We start from the raw sequence: 19,986 nt of genomic DNA on the forward strand, positions 1-19,986 counted from the left end.
AAATTTTTAAATTTGGCCTCAGTATATATCTTCATGTTGGATCTAAAGTTTCCCAGGGACAATAAAATATCAAGAACAATGCAGTTATGTTTTGAATAATTTAATATGGCATGAAAATAAATTATGTTCAAGTTTTAACAAAACAACCAAACACTGATAACAGAAAAAAAAGAGAAAAAAAAAGAGGAATCATAATTGTTACCTATATGTAATTAACATAACAAAAGCAAAGAGAAGTATTGAAACAGTTTATAAGTTTACAATAAAAATATACAGATTTAATAGTCAACAAGTACATTCTTTTTCTTACAGTTCCCATCTTTCAAAACAAACTCTGATAGGGCCGAGAGACACCTATATGCACCATTGACTTAAAGATAATTACCTCTGGATAGACACAAGGGTTCTGAGCAATTATGTCTGACAGTGCATAGCTACAACTAGCTCAAGTTTTATCGCTATGGTTCTTGAAAAATTAAAGAGCCCATTCTCAATTTGCCAAAAACAGATTTTCTGAACTTGCATGAGTTTCGAAATTTTTTTTATTATACTCTCAACAAATATATCGATGATTAAACTTGGAAATCAGGTATTTCAATGGCGACACAATTTTCTTACTCCTTTTACTTTTTTTTAAAGAGAACAAGCCAACTTTATTGCTTGAAATTTCACAGAATATTCTAAAAACACGAAGGAAAAGTCACAGAAATTTTCAAGAAAATAAATTGATAAATTTACAAAAAAATACAGTATTGCGAGGAGTCTGGCACAACATAATTTAAGATATCATCCCTTTCTGGCGAAAGTGTCACAAGCGCTATTTACAATTAGACTCTATTGTGCTAGAAATCTCAATATTGATTCAATTTTTTTTTGAAAACTTTCCCACATGCTTTCACAAAAATTTGAAAAATTTGACAGTTTTGGCAACATGACACCTAGGCACAAATGGCGCTTGTGATACTTTGGCCGAAAGGTGAGCATATGTGCTTTACGAGGTTAGCCATCGATATGTGAAGGTTTAAACCCTAACCTAGAATTGGGAAATTCTATGAGAATTTGGTGCTAAAAGGTGCAGAGAGGCTTTAGGACTTTTCTAAACCAAGCTACCTTAGGCATCCTAATCGATGGATTTAAAGTGATGGCATTCAGCACAAAATTGTATTTTAAGAGCCTGGGAGCAGATGACAACTTTTTCAAGTCTGCAATTCAAAATCTGGACCAGAATTTGGCATTGAGAAGATGGGAAGTGTGGTTTGATTTTCATAATGGTTGCAACTATCAAAAACATCAGATTACATATTAAAATGAGAATAGGTAATTCAAGAGCAGTTTCAAGCCGTTGCTTTTGAGCTAGATTTTTCCAAAACAGCCGAAAATTGGAGTTATACATTCATGAGTGTGACATTTTAATGCATGGATTTATGTTTTGTAGAGCAACTTATGTTCATACAGTGTGATTGAAACAAACGATGACTTAGAAAAGGATTTTAGACATGAGTTATGAAAAATCAAACTATTACATATAATGCGATGGACTACGCACACAATACTAAGGAACTCTGTATCGGCTATTTTGAAATTATTTGATAAGATATTTCTTAAGGCCTCATCAGCACAATGAGCTTTTAAAATCAAACATCTTCAAGAAAAGCAGGGCTGAAAGATGAATTTTGCATGCGTTTTCCAGGGGAGGTGTGGGACTGTTGCAATATGTGTGTGAACACCACACTGCACATTATCATTTGGAGATATTTGATTCTTTTTGTCTATCTTATCTCCTGGCCTGCAAGGATAAAAAGGCTCTCCTTGATCACCAATTGGATGTTTCAAACTTTCTAATAGATAAGGAGTGCTAAAATGCTGAATGACTCACTCTTCAGCCTCCTTTTATCGAGATTGGCACGTAGGAAGTTTGGTTTTAAAAGCTAGTTGTGTTCAGGATGCTCTAAGGGGCATGGTATCAAATGATATCGAAACTAAGCCCTCCTCAGTACTGCGTAAGTAGCCCTTTCATAAGAAATCCTCTTTTTCCATAAGTGAAAGACAGAGATGAATCTGGTTCAGATTGTTTTTAAAAATAACTGGAATGGCTAGCATGCATATTAGAAGAAGAGAGATAATGGTAAAGACAAATAGATGTTTAAAAGAATAAAAATAACAATGATTGCATGGACTTGGTCGAAAATTTAACTTTGAGTGATTGTAAATGCAGAAGAAAAGTAGCGTCCTCATCAAAAACTGAGGCATTCAGTCCAGAAGTATTTGAAAAGTATTCAGAGAGAGGCCACTTTATAAAAAAGAGTGGAGTGAAAGCGCACAGAGTTCCATTTCTTGCCAATTAATGCAATTTTGGCAAACATACATTTTTATGGCAGCGCAGATAAAATCAAATCATTGACCATTTCTTCTAGATAACATTTCTTTTCCTAGAAAATGGGTGATTCTTGAAGGGGTTGAAAAGAGAAGATATTTGCTAGGCAATACCGATGCCCTAAACTTCAGACGCTTCCGTCTATGCTTCTCATTCCTGTGGTATTTAGATTAAAAAAAGGGGCAAAAATAAATAAATTGCTAGAACTGAGAACTGGAGAACAATGGGATTTTGATGAGTAATCGCCAAGAAAACATCAATGGGCTTTTGAGTGGGACAGACGGCACTTTTTTCTGTTTCTCCAACCCTTGAAAACCAACTGATAATGCTCGGTCACCTCTTCCTCTCTGCTTAGTAACCATCATTTTTCTAAAAGCGGCTTGAAAAACCTTAGCCCAAAGGAATTTTTTTAAAAGTTGGGCTTGGTCACTCTTTCATTTTGGAACCACCACGTTACAGAAGCATTACCTTACTTTATAATATAAAATTATTAGAGTAAAGTGTAATGCATAACGTCAGAGGCGCGAAGCGCTTCGGGGAGGTGGACCGCGAAGCCGTCGAGGGGCGTTGCGTCCTAACTGATATATAATAATTTACACCCCTTAATTTCAATAAATACAGTCAAAAGATGTATTGCATGCTCCTAATAACCATAATACTTGCAATTTCAGGCTTGATTATGATTTTTTTTTTTGACTCCTTACAAAATCATTTTTATGCTGGTGGTTTGTTGAGCTAAAGATATTCCCGCTAAGATCAAAATTGACTTTCTTGTTACTGAATTTTTTTTTTTTTTTTTACTTCACATATGTTGAGAGAAACAGATGAAGAGTGTCAAAGGGAAGTGAAAGAGTTATCAAAGAATAGACAACTTAGAGATTCTTCATACAACATGTTCAAAGTAGCTACTCCCGACAGAGATTGAAACTTTTTCAAATGTCCTATTAGAATAGAATTGAGAGCATTGTTTTGACAATAAAAACACGACCTATGGAAACACCCCAAACTTGACAACAGAGGCTTCCATTATTTTTCCTAGAAAGAGTTAACAAGAGCTAAAAACACTATTAGCGTTGCAAGGACTTATACGTAGAGTACTCTACCTACAAAATATTTCTAGTGCATTTAACAATTTTTTTTTTTTTTTTAATGAGCAGAAGTTTGCTTTTTACAAAATAACTGTACAGGTAAAATACAAAGAAGGTTGCTCAACAAGTTACGGTCAAGGTTGCTTTAACCTTTGCATGGTCTTTGAGAATTATAGCTGACGTTACAAAATTTTGGATATTAAGGACTCTTGAGGTTAGCATGGGAGCAAATCAAAGCCATTGTTACGTCAGGCATAAACTGACATCACATTTTGTAGCCTTCGTCAACAGTCAGAATTATGAAATATTTGAAGATTTCCTCCTAAAAGGGATGCATTTTAAAGCCTCATTTTCCATGATCTGAACCTGTTGTTTAGTTTGAACCTTTCTTGTTCACAAAGCTATGAAACCAGAAAAGTTTCTTCTTTTTTTTGACAGGTTACATTAAGACACCTCATTTTAAAACATTATAAAATTTTAGAAACTGATGTTGGGCAATGATTGAAAAAATACAATTTTAGGCATGTACAACCGTTTCCTAAATTGATCCAAACATTTGAGAACTTTTTCACTTAATAGTTGCGCATAGTTATATTGGAAAATCATTGGCAAAGCTTTCAGTGAATCCTCAGTTTAGAGTTTTGTATATCACCACATTTGGATGTTTTGAAAATATTAGCTACTATACAAGTTACAATAGAAAACTGAGATTTCAATTAATAGAGCAATTATTGAAGAATGTTCATGTAAAGAAACGACCTTTAACACCTTGATATTCAAGTTTAAAAGTACTGAGTAAATTTTTCAGCCGTTCTTGATTCGTAGACAATGATGGTTGATTAGAAACAGTATTTTCAACTGAATTTTAAGACTCAGAAAGAGGATTTTCGGCATGAACAATCTGTAAATACTGATCTAGAGACTGAAGTTTTAATTTTCCAGAAAACTTCACCTCATTGTTATAATTTGAAATATGTTGATCTTACCCGGCATACAATATGTATAGAATGAGGATTCACCATGATAAATACATCCTTGGTTAGAGCCTAAATAGCTTAGTTATTGTTTGATTTTTAAAAATGTTGACTAGCATGCTGTATAAACTTAAAGTTTAACACTAATTAACTAAATTTTGTAATTGACGGGTACTGTTGCTTTCGTAGGGCTCTTGCACTAAGTCAAACGAATAAGAAAATTGATTATGCTAGAACTTCTTTACCTTTGGCTGTTTCGGGCGCCCCCTCTCCTCCCAACTCCCCCCCCCCCAAAAAAAAAAAAAAATTTATGAGGATACTAAGGGAAGCAAAAACAATAGGTAATCAATTTTCACTGAACTGACAAAGAAAACTTTTTCTTCTTCGTTTCTTTTCTTCGAACTTCCACTTTTTTTGGTGGCACAAAAACACTTACTTTAATCCATCGTCATCTCTCTCACAACTGGACTGTGTGATCTTTTCCCTCTATGCAAGGAATAAAATTAAAACCTACTTCGACTCGAGACAGGTTCAGCACTGACTTTAAGAAAAAGTATTTGGTGTCATTACTGATAAACACACAGTTTTTGAAAAAATGTCACAGTTACAACCTAATCAAAAACTCATGACTCACCGTTAACTAAATTCATAAAATTGCTATTGAGAGGAACAGTGACGCGTTTGGGTCACAGAATAACCAATTATCTGCTTCCAAATCAAAGAAGATATTGTCATCTTTGGGCCAAAGTATCACAAGCACCCTTTACGCTTACACACTATGTTGTTGACCATCTCAATATTGATTGTAATTTTTTTTAAGCTTTTGCACTTGACAAAAGAAATGTCAAGTAAAATTTGCTGGTGATTTTGCTCATTAGTTTTTCCATAAAACGTTTGAAAAGTCTGAGAAGTGTGGCAACATATTGCCTGCATAAATGGCGCTTGCAATATAACAGCTGCAAGGTGAGAATCTACTGACAACTATGAGAGCACAAATTCCTGAATATTGGCGAGAGACAGAGGGCAACCACAACAAAAACTTTAAGGACTATAAATTCCGTTTGAGATTCTCTCATCACAAAATTTCGAATTTTGATTCTTCTGAAACATCAACAATTGCTAAAATCGAACGTAAAATATTTAAACAAGAAAGATTAGATACATGAAATGTTAATGAGGCACATAGCCATTCTTGGGAAATTACAAGAATACATAATTTAATTTTTTATTCACATATCACTCTCGACGCGATACTCTGCTCTCGGAATTTCTTAGCATCTTCGTCACTCACATTTTTTAATGGCTTGAATAGGAGAGCTTGGCACGAAGAATAATTTTGCTTTAATTGAAAACAAAGCCCTCTTGGCTTATGCTGAGACGAGAACACAATTTCATTTTATCATGATACTAAAAATGGAACAAATAATTTGCACAGTATGGAAGAGACCACTTCATCAAGAAAAGGTAAATTTCCACAGAATTTTTAGGTTTTTTTTCTATTTTATCATTTTTAGAAAATGTATAAACTGACATTGTTTATCAATATTCCTATACCATCCACTGATAGAAAACCTCAAAACATAAAAAACTGTGTAAGGAAGAAGAAGAATTTTAGGACATTTTCACAGACTTCATTCCAATGTTTTTTTCAAGTCCATCAGGAAGATTATTGGAGCAAACCCCCTCATTGAAGAAGATGAATAAGATTTAGTGCAGCAAGCTTCTCACGACCACTTGATGGTTAAACTGAACAACCTGAACTAAAAAAAAACCAAATTTCTGCATCAAGCAGATTCAATTTTTCAGCTACGAAACTTTTCCATTGATGAGGCCTTGTCATCATACAAGAGTAATAAATTCACAGAATGGAACTATAACAAGAACGGTTGAAATGTGTGCGTTTCTTTCAAAACAGTTTTTTATACATCAAGCAGTCTGGTGAAGGTTAGACTTCCCTAAACTTTCGAAGCAGCTTAGAACAGCGTGCAAGTGCCCTTGTTTTTTTAAGCATTAATTCATAAGATAAGACGTTTTCTTAGCTGACACTTTTAATGCCCACAATTTTCCAGCCAACACAAATCTTTAAATGAAAATGAACAGCGCTGGGCAGAAGGAAATTATAAAAATTTCAATGTGTCCTTTCAACTGTACAAAATTATGCTACAACCAATGTCTCTTATTCTAAGGGCTGTGAAAATATTTCTAATTTTTGAACTAACTACTTGGAAATGACCATTTAAATCTTGATACAGATAATTCAGTTTTGCCTGAATGAGTCCTTAACTATCTATGTAGGTACAGTAGCAACCTCTGACTCTGAACGATTCAATCAAGCACATGGCAAAAATCCGACTCTCCATGAGAGGAATCAGTATGTAAAATATACCTGACCTGATATAAATTCACAGTTTTTTTTCAAGTATAAATTATTGAAAACTATCTTTTTTGCGACAGAGTGTCCTTTGATTTAGGTGGAATGTAGCGAAACGCAAACTAAGCCTTAATCATTATTCATGCGAACATAGAACAACAAATAAGGGGTAGAAGCCAAATTTTTTGATGACTTCATTTCTAAAATCTCCCGGAAGTCCTTCTCCGACAATGTCCGAATTGTGTCGTCGTCACACTCTAGCCATAGGGATTCATGGGCAACACTATTCACTGTTGAATCATTTCGCACCCGAATCCCGCAACAATCCAAACTGCGACATGTGAATGGAGACAATTTAGTGTCGTTTAGGAGCATACTTTGCGTTTGGTGGGTGGAGCGTTTGAAGAATCGCATGAGCCCTGACTGCTTCTCCGTTGTGAGCGGGTGAGGGTGGGATAGAGGGGTGGGTGCAGATGTAAGAGAAGCTGTCTTGCGAGCATGGCGGCAATTGACATGGGCGTGACAGTCCGCCGTATCAAGAGCTCGCACATACGCAACGTAGTGACCTGATGCAATGGTTGCACCCAGGTGCATAATAACTCCATATAATTGGTAATAGTGTCGCTGCTTGGACGAATCACTGCATGGCCCTCGGGAGCAGTCCTTGCAGAAACAATCCAGGGTAAAAGGCGTTGGCATGTATTCGTTCACTTTTTCTACTCCTGAACTGAAAAATTTGCAAACAGGCGTTAATAAATCAGGCCAATCTCATGAAAACCGAGAGCATGGATAATCTCCGGTTAGCTGTCCAACAAACTTCTTTATTTTGGCTTATGTATGGTGAAATGCCCTAATTTTGCAATAGACGCATTTAGTGTGACGTCACATCTTGATCTAATTTCAATATCTCAAAAGTCAAAATGTGCCCCAACAAACAAACACAACGTTCGTCCGAAGACTAAATATTATGTCACGAGCTTATTATATTATCAATTTTTGTGGATGTGGTCTCAAACGATTTGGAAAATGACTAGCTTTCATATTTTTATTGTTCCGCGGATTAATGTTTTAGTTATAGGCTAGTTTTAGCTTTCTTTCATCAATTGTTCGTTTTGGAGTTTATGTTTGTTTGTTGGGGCACATTTCGACTTTCGAGATATCGAACCAACAATATCGTTCCGTGACGTCACCACTAAATGCGTCTATACAATAATACCTCCATTATCCAATGAGTTACAGCGGATATCGCAAACGCCAGATAATCAAAATTGTAAAATCACATAAAACGATTGTAAATATCTATGGAAGAACAGAGGAAACTTGGAAAAACACTCTGCTGGATAACTGGAGCAACAGATAACCAATGAGTGGATCAACAAGGTATTAAATATAATAAAATTGAAGCAAGTTTTAAAGAGAAGAAAACTTTTAAGAAAAAGAAGAAATTTTCAGAATTTTTAAACTGTTAGAGTTGAATGCACTCACTCATAGTATTCAAAATTAGCTGCACGAAGGCCTAATTTTCACTCAAACATTTGTGCATGGTACCTAATAATTCAAAGATACAGTCCAAACAGGCATTGTAGAATTTCAAATGAAACACAGATTTTTCTTTTCGGATTGTCAGCTGAGGAATTTATGATTAAAGCTACATTCTGATAAATGAATTTGAATAAACTGGTAATCAAAATTGCCATTTATCAGTCTAGGAGATATAATAAAGGCTGACAAGAGTTGCTAAAAAAAATTAGCTCCTAAGATTCAGCCTAAATTTTATGCACTAACCTCTTTCATTACACTACTATTTTCACAAACCATTAATATACCATTGTGCCCTCTATTTTAGGAGGTATTTAAGTTATTTGATGAATGATGCTCAGTTGGAATAGAACATGGATTAGCACAATCTGCAGGCCGATTATTCATATTGATAGACAAAGCTTTAGACAAAGAGGACAAAAGGGTTGATAGACAAAGCTTTAGACAAAGAGGACAAAAGGGATATGGAGGAATCCTACTCAAGGAAGCGAGAGGTTACAACAGACAAAGGAGGTAGGTAATATACTAACAGCAACCCACGAGAAGCCTCATAGTTAGTCCATCATTTTTGCCTTTAGTCTATAGGAACCGCCCCCTTCAACCAATAGGGTTGCTCCAGACTCCCTGTACCTTCTTTGTCTATCAATTTCAATTATCAGCCCACAGATTTGGACACATTTAAAACAGAGGGAACTATGTCCATTTTGACATGAGTCCTGTTATGCATCTTATGGATCTAAGAGCTCATGCTAGAATGGATTTAAATGCACCATTCCTTTTGATGAAAATGCGGATTTCCTTTTGATTTAAATGCGCAGAGATGAAAAACATGACAATTGTACTTACTTGCAAGAGGAGAAGCGCTTGAGCTGAAGGGTAAGGAGCCTGGGCAGAGTTTCATATTCAACGTACCGCTTGGCTTCATTGTAACGACAACACTGCTCGCACCAATACTTGTTTGATTCCACAAGAAACTCATCCATTACAATTGAGTCCCGGTACAGCTGACTCACTCTCTCCTCTTGATCTGTGACACATTAAAAGACAATTAACACTCCTTCAAATCAGCAATTGCCTTATTCAAGTCCTGCTACGGGACGCCGCTGCGGACCAAACCTAAAACGCCTTGCCAACAGTGAAGTTATTCCCCTCCAACTGTTTCATAATTTGAAAAAAAGACTGTGCGATGCACAGTGTCCAGTAGAATTTCAATCCATTGAAGTTCGGAGCTCACGCAGCATTTGAGGCTATTTTCATGAACTGCGCTTGACGGTTCGAAGATGGAAATTTCTCATAGTGCACAACGTTCTCGGGGAAGCACAGAAATATTCAACATTTCCGGGGTGACACTCAGAGGTTTTTCTGTGCCGCTTTCATTTTCTATGTTACGCGCGTTTTTTAGGATTGGTCCACAACGGCGTTCTATAGTCCTGCACTGATAGGTAAAAAGACTGAATATTTTGGTGGCCTTCAATATGCATTTTCCAGAGTTGCCATAGAATTTAGAAAATAAAATTCCCTGTCACATTTTGGTAAACTTCTTCGACAATTTAAAATATGCCAAATAGTTAAATAGACATTGTTTGAAATAGCTATCACGCAAAGTCTGCTGTTTGAAACATCAAACCTTTTCTAAAAATCAAATTAAGGTGACTTAGAAAATGTTCTGGACACTTTCATCATTTTCCCTACAATTTTCAGGGTTTCTCTGACTCTTCATAATTCCCTAACATTTTCCAGTATTCCCAGACTGTAGCAACCCTGATTTTCCTGATTGACGGTTTTCTGAGAAGAAAAACTTCATTAATTTAAAATATCTGACATTTTGTTTCACTCATACACCTTCACTATATCGACGGTGTAAGTCGGCAATCACATGACTCCGTTTACGACGGCGCAGACTTCCTGTCATACTTCATTTTTCAAACGGAAAACTACTCAATGGCAATACTTGCAAACTGACATGATTTTCCTTCTCTGTGCAAAGAAAATTCTGCAAAAACTTGAAGGAATGATGTCAATTCGTTCTCCTTTAGAGAAATAACATAGATGCGGAGATTTTCGGACACCACGAATGAGATATGCGATTCAGGACTTGCGCCGTCGATAAGTAGTACTCTGTTGTTTGAATAAAATGATCAGAAATCTCAACTTTTTCCAAGTATTTCAGAAATTTCGTTTTACACTCTGAGAATTTTGATCTTTTGATACCTATAATATCAATGATTGAAAAAATGCATCACTTAATTCGTTGCACTTACCTTTTGCATCATGTTTGATGATAGGTACACAAATATCACAGAAGGTTTCTTGCCGCTGGGTGACCTGTTCACACTCTAAGCAGACAGTGCACTGGACAGAGACACCTTGGAAGTCGTCCGCAATAAAATTGTAGCTCGAGTTGGTGTCTGGCGATGCAGGCGGCGACGCACAGTCCAGTTCACCATTTCCATCTACCTGGTCTGACTTTACCACATCACCGTTCATCACTGGCAACGAGACGTTCAGCTCTTCTGAAGGAAGAAAAAAAAAACATTTGGGTGTGAGAAGGAACTTGGATTTTTTTCATTTTCAAATTTGATTCGAAGCTTCAGGGTGGCCACAAGAATTTAAAATTGGAATTCCCAAGACTATTTAAGAAAGTCCCCGAATAATTTGATGAAATTCCCCGACTATAGAGATAACGCAGGATATACTTAATTATTCACATGATTCACCAAAAATTAATTTGTAACTGAATCAGTGAAAATGAAAATGCACCGACTCAGAAACATAAAATTGCCCAAATTTCATTAAAGATACCTTCGATGCCTTTAGTAATACAGTCAAGAGCACTGCTTCTATTTTTGCTACTACTTATCATGAACACCATGTGATTTGATTTACAACTTAGAGTTTGGTTGTACTAGAGTTCTCACCAGGCAGGTTCTGCTTCTCCGTTAAAACGCTTTTGCCGTTGAAAGAGTTGCTTAGTAGGCTTTTGCCATTTGTGTTGGAATTGCGGTTTTTGGAGCGGGAGAATCGATTGATGGTTTTCTTAATGTGCGTTGATGCCGAGTTCTTGAGCCGAAAAGATGTCTTGTTGTTGGACGCGCGCGTGTGCTGCGTTACAGCTGGGAGCGAATTCATTACTACCGCCTCCTTGTCTTTCAGCTCCATCGACTGTTGCATCTCATGATACTTCATCAAGGTCCGACATGTCTCTCGAATATTGTCTATGAGACAAACTAAAAGTTCGTGAGCATCATGCTGCTGGTTCCCTTCGAACATAGGGTTTACGTCCCTGCAAAATAAAACACATCGTCAACAGGAGAAACCTAATAAGTGATGCAAAATAATTGATGAGAAACAACTTCAAATGGGACTGAGGCTGCAAAAATAAAACAAAAAACCGGGACATTTTGCAGCTAATACGAGCGCTTTTTCAATTGGGAAGTTAAGATAAAAATTAGAAGGAAACTCAAATTTACTTAGTCTTACCACTGTTACTGTGAGTCTAACGATGACAAGTTGAGTAAAATTTAGTAAAGGAGAACCAATAGACATTCTATAATAACTGAGCTAAAAACAGTTCTAAGCCTGCCTATTTTCTCTTGATACAGGTATAATTTGACACATCAAGAAACAAAGCTTCAGACAGATTGAAGCAGGGACAGAGACTACCACACTTTGAAGAAATGGACGTATTTGCAAAAGATCGTGGCGGAAGTCTCAATCATGAAGAATCCCACATTCCAACTGTTCCATCTGAGATTAAATGCTTCTAGACTTCATCAGGTTGATTTGTTTCAAAAGAGGAATTTACCTCAAAGACTGGAGAAAGACTTCTGGCTGGAATGGCTCTGTTTGATCCTTGAACTCTGAATTGTGAAGAGACTCGAAAAGATCATGAAGCCGCTCTGTTGCAGCTGCAATTTTGGCATCAGTGTTGTTGAGCAAAGGCAAGTCTTTGCTCCAACTTTTACTTCCAATACTACGACCTAAAGATGAAGATTTCGCCTGAAACATTTGCAAACAATTACAGATGCATTTCTAATTAGAAGGGGATATTTTTAATGATACATTTAAAAAAAAAAAAATGTGACGGTTCACAGAAACAGGAATCTTCATTTATGCTGGCAAAGTTTTTAATTGATCGATTTTTGTTGAGTTGAGACAAAAAATCAAATTCTGAGATTTCAACAAAAAAATACTCTCTCTGATGTCTACAAGAATAAGTTGTTTATTTCATACAAATTTTATTGTCTTCAAGAGTAAGTTTCATACTTGTGCTGTTACAGGAAGTTACATTGCATTCTACTCCAGTGACATTACTCCCCGAAAACGGCAGATTTGTCTGTTTCTCAAAATTACACTAATTAAGCTGCAATTTTAAAAGCACCGTACCTCCAGTTTGGTTCCACAGGGTGTCTAGTTTTTCTCATTTTGGGAAATCCTGATGAAATCGTGATTTTTTCTGATTTCAGACGACTAAATCCCGATTTCACAATTTTTCCAAATCCTGATTTTTTGCGGAGAAAAATTGAAATTTCTGCATAAATGTATGCAAAAGCATAAAAAAATCCGATCGGACGGTCAACTTTTTTCAAATCCTGATTGTACGACCGATTTTTCTTCAAATCCTGATGAAATCGAGATTAAATCCTGATTGACCTCAAATCCTGGTGGAATCGGGAAAATCGGGATAATCCTGATGCTAGACACTCTGTTCCACTTTTCAGGCTGGCTTTGTCTTGAGATGTTAGTGGAACACTCTTATATGCACTGGTATCAATAACTCAATTCTGAATTTCTGTGGACAAAGCTCCTTTACCAGCGAGTTAGGTTAGAAAATTAAAATTATTTCAGAAAAATGAGGTCGTAATGCTCTTGTAGCGAAGAGAAAATAAAATATTTGCATATTTTAGAGATTGTACACCGGATAGATTCATGAAATCTCCTCACTTGAAAATACATTAATCAACCAGATAAAAACCACAAGATGTCTCATCCCTGCTTTGCACATTTCACAAGAAATGAATACTATCTAAATTGAGCGGACAGTGAAAGTAATTGAAATTCGTTCCCCCTATGCCATTTAGAGCTATTCAATGCTGTTCCCTTAAAAATAAACTTCATTGAAGCGATCCATTTGGGGTAATTCAAAGTATTCCTTTCAAAAATATTTAATTAAAATGGTACTGCTTCATTTCATCAATGAATGAACAGCATTTCAATGGTTATCTACAACCTATCTGCAAACTGACGATTTTGCAGAATGAAGAGAAAACTTTGCCATTTTCGTAATTTTAAAGTTAGATTTGCAATTTTTTCATACATTACAGCACCATGAAAGCTCTCCCTTAGAGAATTGGAAAAAAACTAAAATCACCAGCTTGAGTAGTTTATATTGTAGAATGCAGCAAAGTTGCCAACTTATTTTCGACAAAATTGTCAGTTATGCAGTATTGTCCGTTAGCCCTTGATTTTCATTAGACGTGATTGATTGGGGGGGGGGGGGGGTGAGCTATTGGTACAGTGGAAATTTCCACCAGGGGCACAGAAAATTCTCAACCTGGCGAGCCGCAACAGGATCGCAGCAATCTTGAGGCAATTTCCAAAGGCGATGCCTTTTTTTTTTTGGTTCCACGCTTCAAAGAAAGTAGACAAATTGTACACTTTATCATTAAATTCGGCATATCGTTATAAAATTCACTGTCATTTCCCGGTTTGCCAGCTCGCTAGACACCTTACAATCTAACTTCATAAGAGGTGAGAATGCCACTGACCAAGAAATTGTATCGTGAGCATTCTGCAGCCTTAGTTTAAATTTTCTATGTTGACTTACCTTGATAGAGGTAGAGGTGTGTCGACCAGCGATCTCCGCCAAGTCGCTAACCAAGTGGTGAAGGTTATGGAGGAAAGAAGGGGCAAATCGGAGCGTGTAGAGCACCGAGTTGAGGAAGCACGTATTGCCCAGGTTGGAGAGGGTCGCCACAGGAGCAGATGTGGCTGGGCAGACCGAGGGGGCAGCTCCAGACGACGCATTATCACTGTTCGAACTCTCGTCAGGCGAGGAGTTGCGTTGGTGCGAGTGGTGGTGCTGATGGTGCGAGTGATGATTGTGGTGGTGGGAGTGGTGCGACAACGACTCCGATAGACCATACCCATTTACGACAGCGCCAACTGCACAAAAATAAATTCATTAGACACAGAATTTTTACAAGTTCTGAGTGATTAGAATGAGAGAGGTGCATAATAAAAATGAATATCTTAGCATTGACTTCGCCTCCACTGTTGTTGGAGTTCTTAAAATTGCATTTAGCATCAGTGATGTTTTATTTTGCCATTTGTGTGAATGTGATAGCAAGTTCATTGATTTCAGAACCAGCATTTAGGTGAGGGCGAGACTATGAAAAGCATTAAATATACAAGAGTACAGCCACTAAATCTCTCTGTTATCATTTAAAAAAAAAAATAAATAAAAAAACCTAACCAAATTAAATTAAAATTAAGATGAAGATGGAACTGGAGACTTTAAGCCAGTGGAGAAAGAAGTGATATAAAATGTACGCAAAGCGGAAAACACAATCTTTAACAGCAGAGGTTTAACTAAATTTTGAAAAAAAGGTGATTTAACAATTTTTCCTTGACTTTTTAAAATTCCCTGACACTTCTCGGTTTTCCCAGACTGTGGCAACCCTGTGAACCCTGGGACAACAAAGCAGAGGATTCAAATTACCTTCAAAAGCGACAGCCATTAAAATAAAACCTAACCCTTCTTTATTTAAAACACTACAGATCACTTTGCACTGAAATTGAACAATATTTCTTTGCTTGCTTAAGATGAAGGATACAGAAAAAATACACCAAAATAGTGACAAAGAGAGTTCGTCTTAATGAACACTCAAAATTTACGGATACGTGGACTGGGATCTCCTTGCTTGAATGATCATAATTGAGCATCAAGGGAGAAAACCTGTCATCAGAAGACCACTCAGGTTGCAAAACTCCGGCTCCAAGATGACAAAAATATTTCCGTTTATCTCAATTAAATGGAGACTGAATTCCGTTTGGCTTAAGGCAAGTATAAGATAAAGCTCCACCACTTGAAGTGTCGAGATATCAGCAATGAAGAGGTAAATTTAAGATTAGCGTGATTTCGTCATTGCCAATTTTTTCAAACAAGGTCTTTTCCCCAAGAGCCTGGTTAAGTGTTATGTCCTCAATTTCACACAGTGCTATAATTGGAAATTCAAGGCAACAGTGGCATTTCATTCACACTGTCAGTGATTTTTGGATTTGAACTATTGAAATATACTTCCGAGTGCGAATATTTCTAGAAGCCACCATTCTTTGTTGCCCCCACCATTAGAATTGAGAGAATCCCTTACAGAGGGAACAAGTGCTGAAATGTGCAAATTGGCATGAAATTTGAGTTTAGGAGTTGTTCTCTTTGATTTTCTGGCCTTAAAGAACCTGCTTCCTATCATTTTGAAAAGCTAGCATGACTGAGAGGCTTTTTCTCTGAAAACAGTAAGTGCATAATCTACTTTTTGAACATATTTTTAAACAGAAATCAGCGCAATTAAGTTTAACAGTAGTATTTCAACAATTTCAATACACACTGGCTTGAATGTTGAATTAAAATAGAAAAGGTATGTGATTCGTTACTTATACCGGTGTGGTTTATCTAATGGTAGGGCAAATAAATTTTGTAATATTTTTAGAATCATGTGATTTTTATTACATCCTCTTACATGAAAGAAATAAAACCATCGATCAAAATTGAAAACGCTGATATGACCGTGAAAAATCAATATTTAGCAATTACGGTTTCCTAATGCTTTGGCTCTCAGATGGAGTTGTCCTGTAGCAGTAGTATTAAGGAAGAAAAAACAATTAATTTTAAGAAAATAAGTTAAAATAGAATCACAGAACAGTAAAACATTTTGCAAAATTTATCTCAAGATAGTAGTGGAACACAGTACTTTAAAATTTCCCGACAATTAGGTATTGCAATTTCCATCCTTAAGCACAGCATAATTCAAAACACAAAATAACAAGAGACATTGATAGGAATTCCATCGAATGATGACAATTTTCATCTCGTTTTTAAAAAAAGTTTCAACTGAGGTACTTAGAAACTAAGATAGTTAGTGATCATATCTGAATGCTCGACTCACATACTGCGGATTAGGGTAGTAAAGAACTTACTGTCATGAGAATTAGCCATCTGTTGAGTGAAGTTTTTGGACTTGGGATAAGTCTGGTTGGCATGGGACCGCGCTCGTTTAGAAGAAGATAGGCAGACTCGTTTTGATGGAGGAGGAATCGAATTCTCATCAGTTTCCAGCACCCAATGTTCCGGTATAACTTTCGTCATCTTCTCCTAACCTGTTGTGAGAAATCAATTAAGAAACATTACTCAAATTCTGAGCATTGAGATATTCTACAATATACTGTCCTATTTGTAATAGTGGAGTGCTTTACTCTCTCTTCTGCAGGTGTTCTGTGTAGCTTAAGTCTTAGAGGTGTTGTCAGATAAGTTGACATTTGTCTACTTTCAATTTGCAGCTGTAGGCAAAGAATCTGCGCCTCTGTAGTTCTGCACAAAGCTTTGTTTGCTACTATCAATCTTTAAAACATCTGTCTCATGATCGTACCTTAAAAAACTACTTATCAGTTATGATCCGCAACTTTAAAGTGGTTGTGATGCCTGTGTGGCTAAAAATTAAAATGTTACAAGGTTAGAAAGTAATGAAAAACCTATCCAAGCTTATGTTCTCCTTTCTGCAAGAATCCGATGTTTTCATGTGGATAGAAGTGACGCGAAAACGCCTGCAAATCGAAAGTAAACAAACGTCAACTCCTCTAACACACCTCTATATGATTGCATATTGATCAAGAACACATGGGTGCAGAGAATCCAGTTCACAATTCTGCACAAGACTAATCACCACAGATTAGTCACTGCAACAGATCCATTCCCCAAGTGATTAAAGCCTGTCTGACACAGGATTGGCTCGTCCTGGAATGATCTCTTAAGAAATATATTGCATTTTATGCCACCATCGCCGTGCAGTCAGGTCTCAGAACTGGTCCACAAGAATGATTGACTTGTGTAGCTTGGTCTTGATTTCACAGCTTGAGGCAGCCGAGGCTGAAAATAAGAATTGGATAAAGACGTTCAGAAGAACGCCGAGCTACTATATCATTTAAGGTATGCATTGCTTTCTATCGAGTTGTGGATCACAAACTCCAGCGAGCAATCATTAAAGTAGGTCTAGTTGCTTTAAATAATGTGACAAAACCGTTGTTCCTTAGCAATAAAGTGGAATAAATAATGGATGGACACAGATGTTAAACACATCCCTTGGAGTTGTTGTCACGCTCAATCCAACTACAAATCCTGGTGAGATTGCATGCTCAATAACTTGGCGATCGAATGAGGACCAACAGCAACTGTTGAGTCCTCCTGAAACTGTCAATCCTACTGTTGATCGAAGAAAATACTAGAAAGTACTCTTGGGTATAGCTGAAGAATAACACCCTTTCGCCTCAGGTCTGTTATCACCTTTATCTCCGCCCGGGTCGGGAAGGAAGTGTGTAGCAGATTGAGAAGAACCAGGGTATTCGTTGAGCAGTCACAGAGGTACTAACCACAATAAAAGATCACCATTTCTACACTTCTTGGTACCTTGGAGTAACTACCAGACGCACAACCAGTGACTTCAGGGAAGACCAGCAGATCTGCTTGGACCACCCGGAAATGAAAGCAGTATTAGATATGAAATCTGGTTGGCCGATTGAGTTGGCACAGCAACAGATTAGGGCAACTGAGTAGCTTTACGAAATTAGCCCAGAATCAATGTCATGATAAAATCTATTGCTAAGAAGATTCATACATACCGTAGGCTGACAAGTGAGAGGAATCTAATTCATAACCTAAGGCAACAGGAGAGGATTGGGGTGTGTTATCATTAACCTAGATGAAGGAGCCACATTCAATGAGCAACTGAGAAAAAGCAAACGAAACTTGTGAAACCATAGACTGCGAAAATCGGATTTCCGCTTCCGACGGCAGAATTTTGGTATGGAATTGCTTATCACCACAAAATAAGAGCGGGTAAAATAAAGGCCTTCCACTTCCAAGGCGCGAAATCGGGACACGACGGGGATACCGCGATTAAACAGATTAGGGCGCTAAATACGTTCAGAGATAGATCAAGCAGAACATTTCGGTGAAGAGAAATGCGGAGACTGCAGGAAGTTAAGGAGTTAACGGCAGAAAACACACTAATTCAGAACAGACAGCCAAAACATTATGTACACTGAGAAGAGGTGAAACGAAGGCTCAACTTACACACTGAACTTGAGAGAATGCATGGAAGTTTTTGATAAAACAAGAAATGATTATCTACACTTTATCGCGATATTTGACACAAGATAATAACTTTGACGTGGAATTCGTCAAAATTGACGGAGTTTGAGAGATTTACTCAGCCGCCATATCAGATTCAAGAAAACACTTTTCAACAGGCCGTTTCTTTGATTGCAAGGCAGAGGGAACTAAAAGTTCGGTCAAACATCTGTAGATAGCGACACTTTAGTCTGTGGCGCGATTTTTCAAAATACCGCTGAGCGCTGAACTTCGCGTTAGCAATGCAGTGCACCTGTCCTGTAATTTGAAAATTATTGGTGGCGGTGGCCACATGAAAGCGTCTGACAATAAAAAATGCAGATCTTTGTGAGAATCTCGTGAGAATGTAAGAGGGTTGGAAAATTTTCACGAGAATCTCATTTTACAGGCACTGCCATGAAAAATCACAAATCGACAGTGTAAGTCGGCAATCACATACCTAACTCGGTTTGCGACGTCGCAGACTTCCTGTCATATTTTATTTTTTACTGCCGTGATTTTTCTTCTCTGTGCGAAGTAAATTCTGCATAAACTTTAAGGAATGATGTCAATTTGCTCACCTTTAAAAAAAGAACATAGGCGGAGATATTCATAGACACTGCAAACGAGATACCTATGTTATTGCGGACTTACGCCGTCAAAATTTGTTACGTTGTGTAAAGTGATGAATAATGACATTTTTCAACCTGTGATTTTTTATTCAATATATTCTTACGCTATACAATACGCTCAAAAATTACATTTTTCACGTAGGTATGTTCATCTTAATCTTCAAGTGGACTTATTATTAACTGAACAGAAACAAAGAAAACCTCTATCTTGAAAAAAAATTTCGAAAAACGATGTGTAGTTCAATTGAACAGTGCTTTGAAACTTACTTAGACACAGATACATACATTTTTACTCTGCCCTTTTTTGCTTGCCCTCTCTTTCACTCCCTGTTTGCCCCCTTCTCTCTATCTCTCTATCTTACAATAAAAGTTGTGTATGTATTCAAAAAATTGTATTAGATAGCGAAAAAATTCATAAGTATTGATGTCATGTATACCTAACAGTAATTCATGTTCTCCTCTGCATTTAAATGTTTCTTTTGGTTCTTAAATAATTGCTTAAGAAAAGTTTTGGTCGATTTTCTTTTGTACACTGTTTTTTCTAAATCTCACAGGCATAGTATTGCCGATCTTCGTCAATTCCTTTTCCAGATTTTTGGTTCAGTAACTTTTGTTTAATGTTTCCTT

General features: G+C 36.9%; 1 protein-coding gene across 3 annotated transcripts; it reads right to left on the reverse strand.

Moving 5' to 3' along the window:
* Window positions 1-84: 84 nt before the first annotated feature.
* Usp1 (ubiquitin specific protease 1) lies at window positions 85-19,006 on the reverse strand. 3 transcript variants are annotated; one of them, XM_019047969.2, is made up of 8 exons: window positions 18,692-19,006; window positions 16,543-16,722; window positions 14,174-14,511; window positions 12,152-12,345; window positions 11,265-11,629; window positions 10,608-10,859; window positions 9,193-9,373; window positions 85-7,534 (listed from the first exon to the last, which is right to left on the reverse strand). In XM_019047969.2, exons 2-8 carry the CDS (start codon window positions 16,709-16,711, stop codon window positions 6,937-6,939), a joined length of 2,097 nt encoding a protein of 698 aa, XP_018903514.2. In that variant the 5' UTR covers window positions 16,712-16,722; window positions 18,692-19,006; the 3' UTR covers window positions 85-6,936. The 3 variants fall into 3 exon arrangements, with proteins under 3 accessions (XP_018903514.2, XP_018903515.2, XP_072159999.1); XM_019047970.2 differs by lacking the exon at window positions 18,692-19,006 and adding an exon at window positions 18,238-18,663; XM_072303898.1 differs by lacking the exons at window positions 16,543-16,722; window positions 18,692-19,006 and adding an exon at window positions 15,068-15,234.
* Window positions 19,007-19,986: the final 980 nt, after the last annotated feature.

This window comes from Bemisia tabaci, chromosome 9 (genome assembly GCF_918797505.1).
Source record: "Bemisia tabaci chromosome 9, PGI_BMITA_v3".
Lineage (NCBI taxonomy): Eukaryota > Metazoa > Arthropoda > Insecta > Hemiptera > Aleyrodidae > Bemisia > Bemisia tabaci.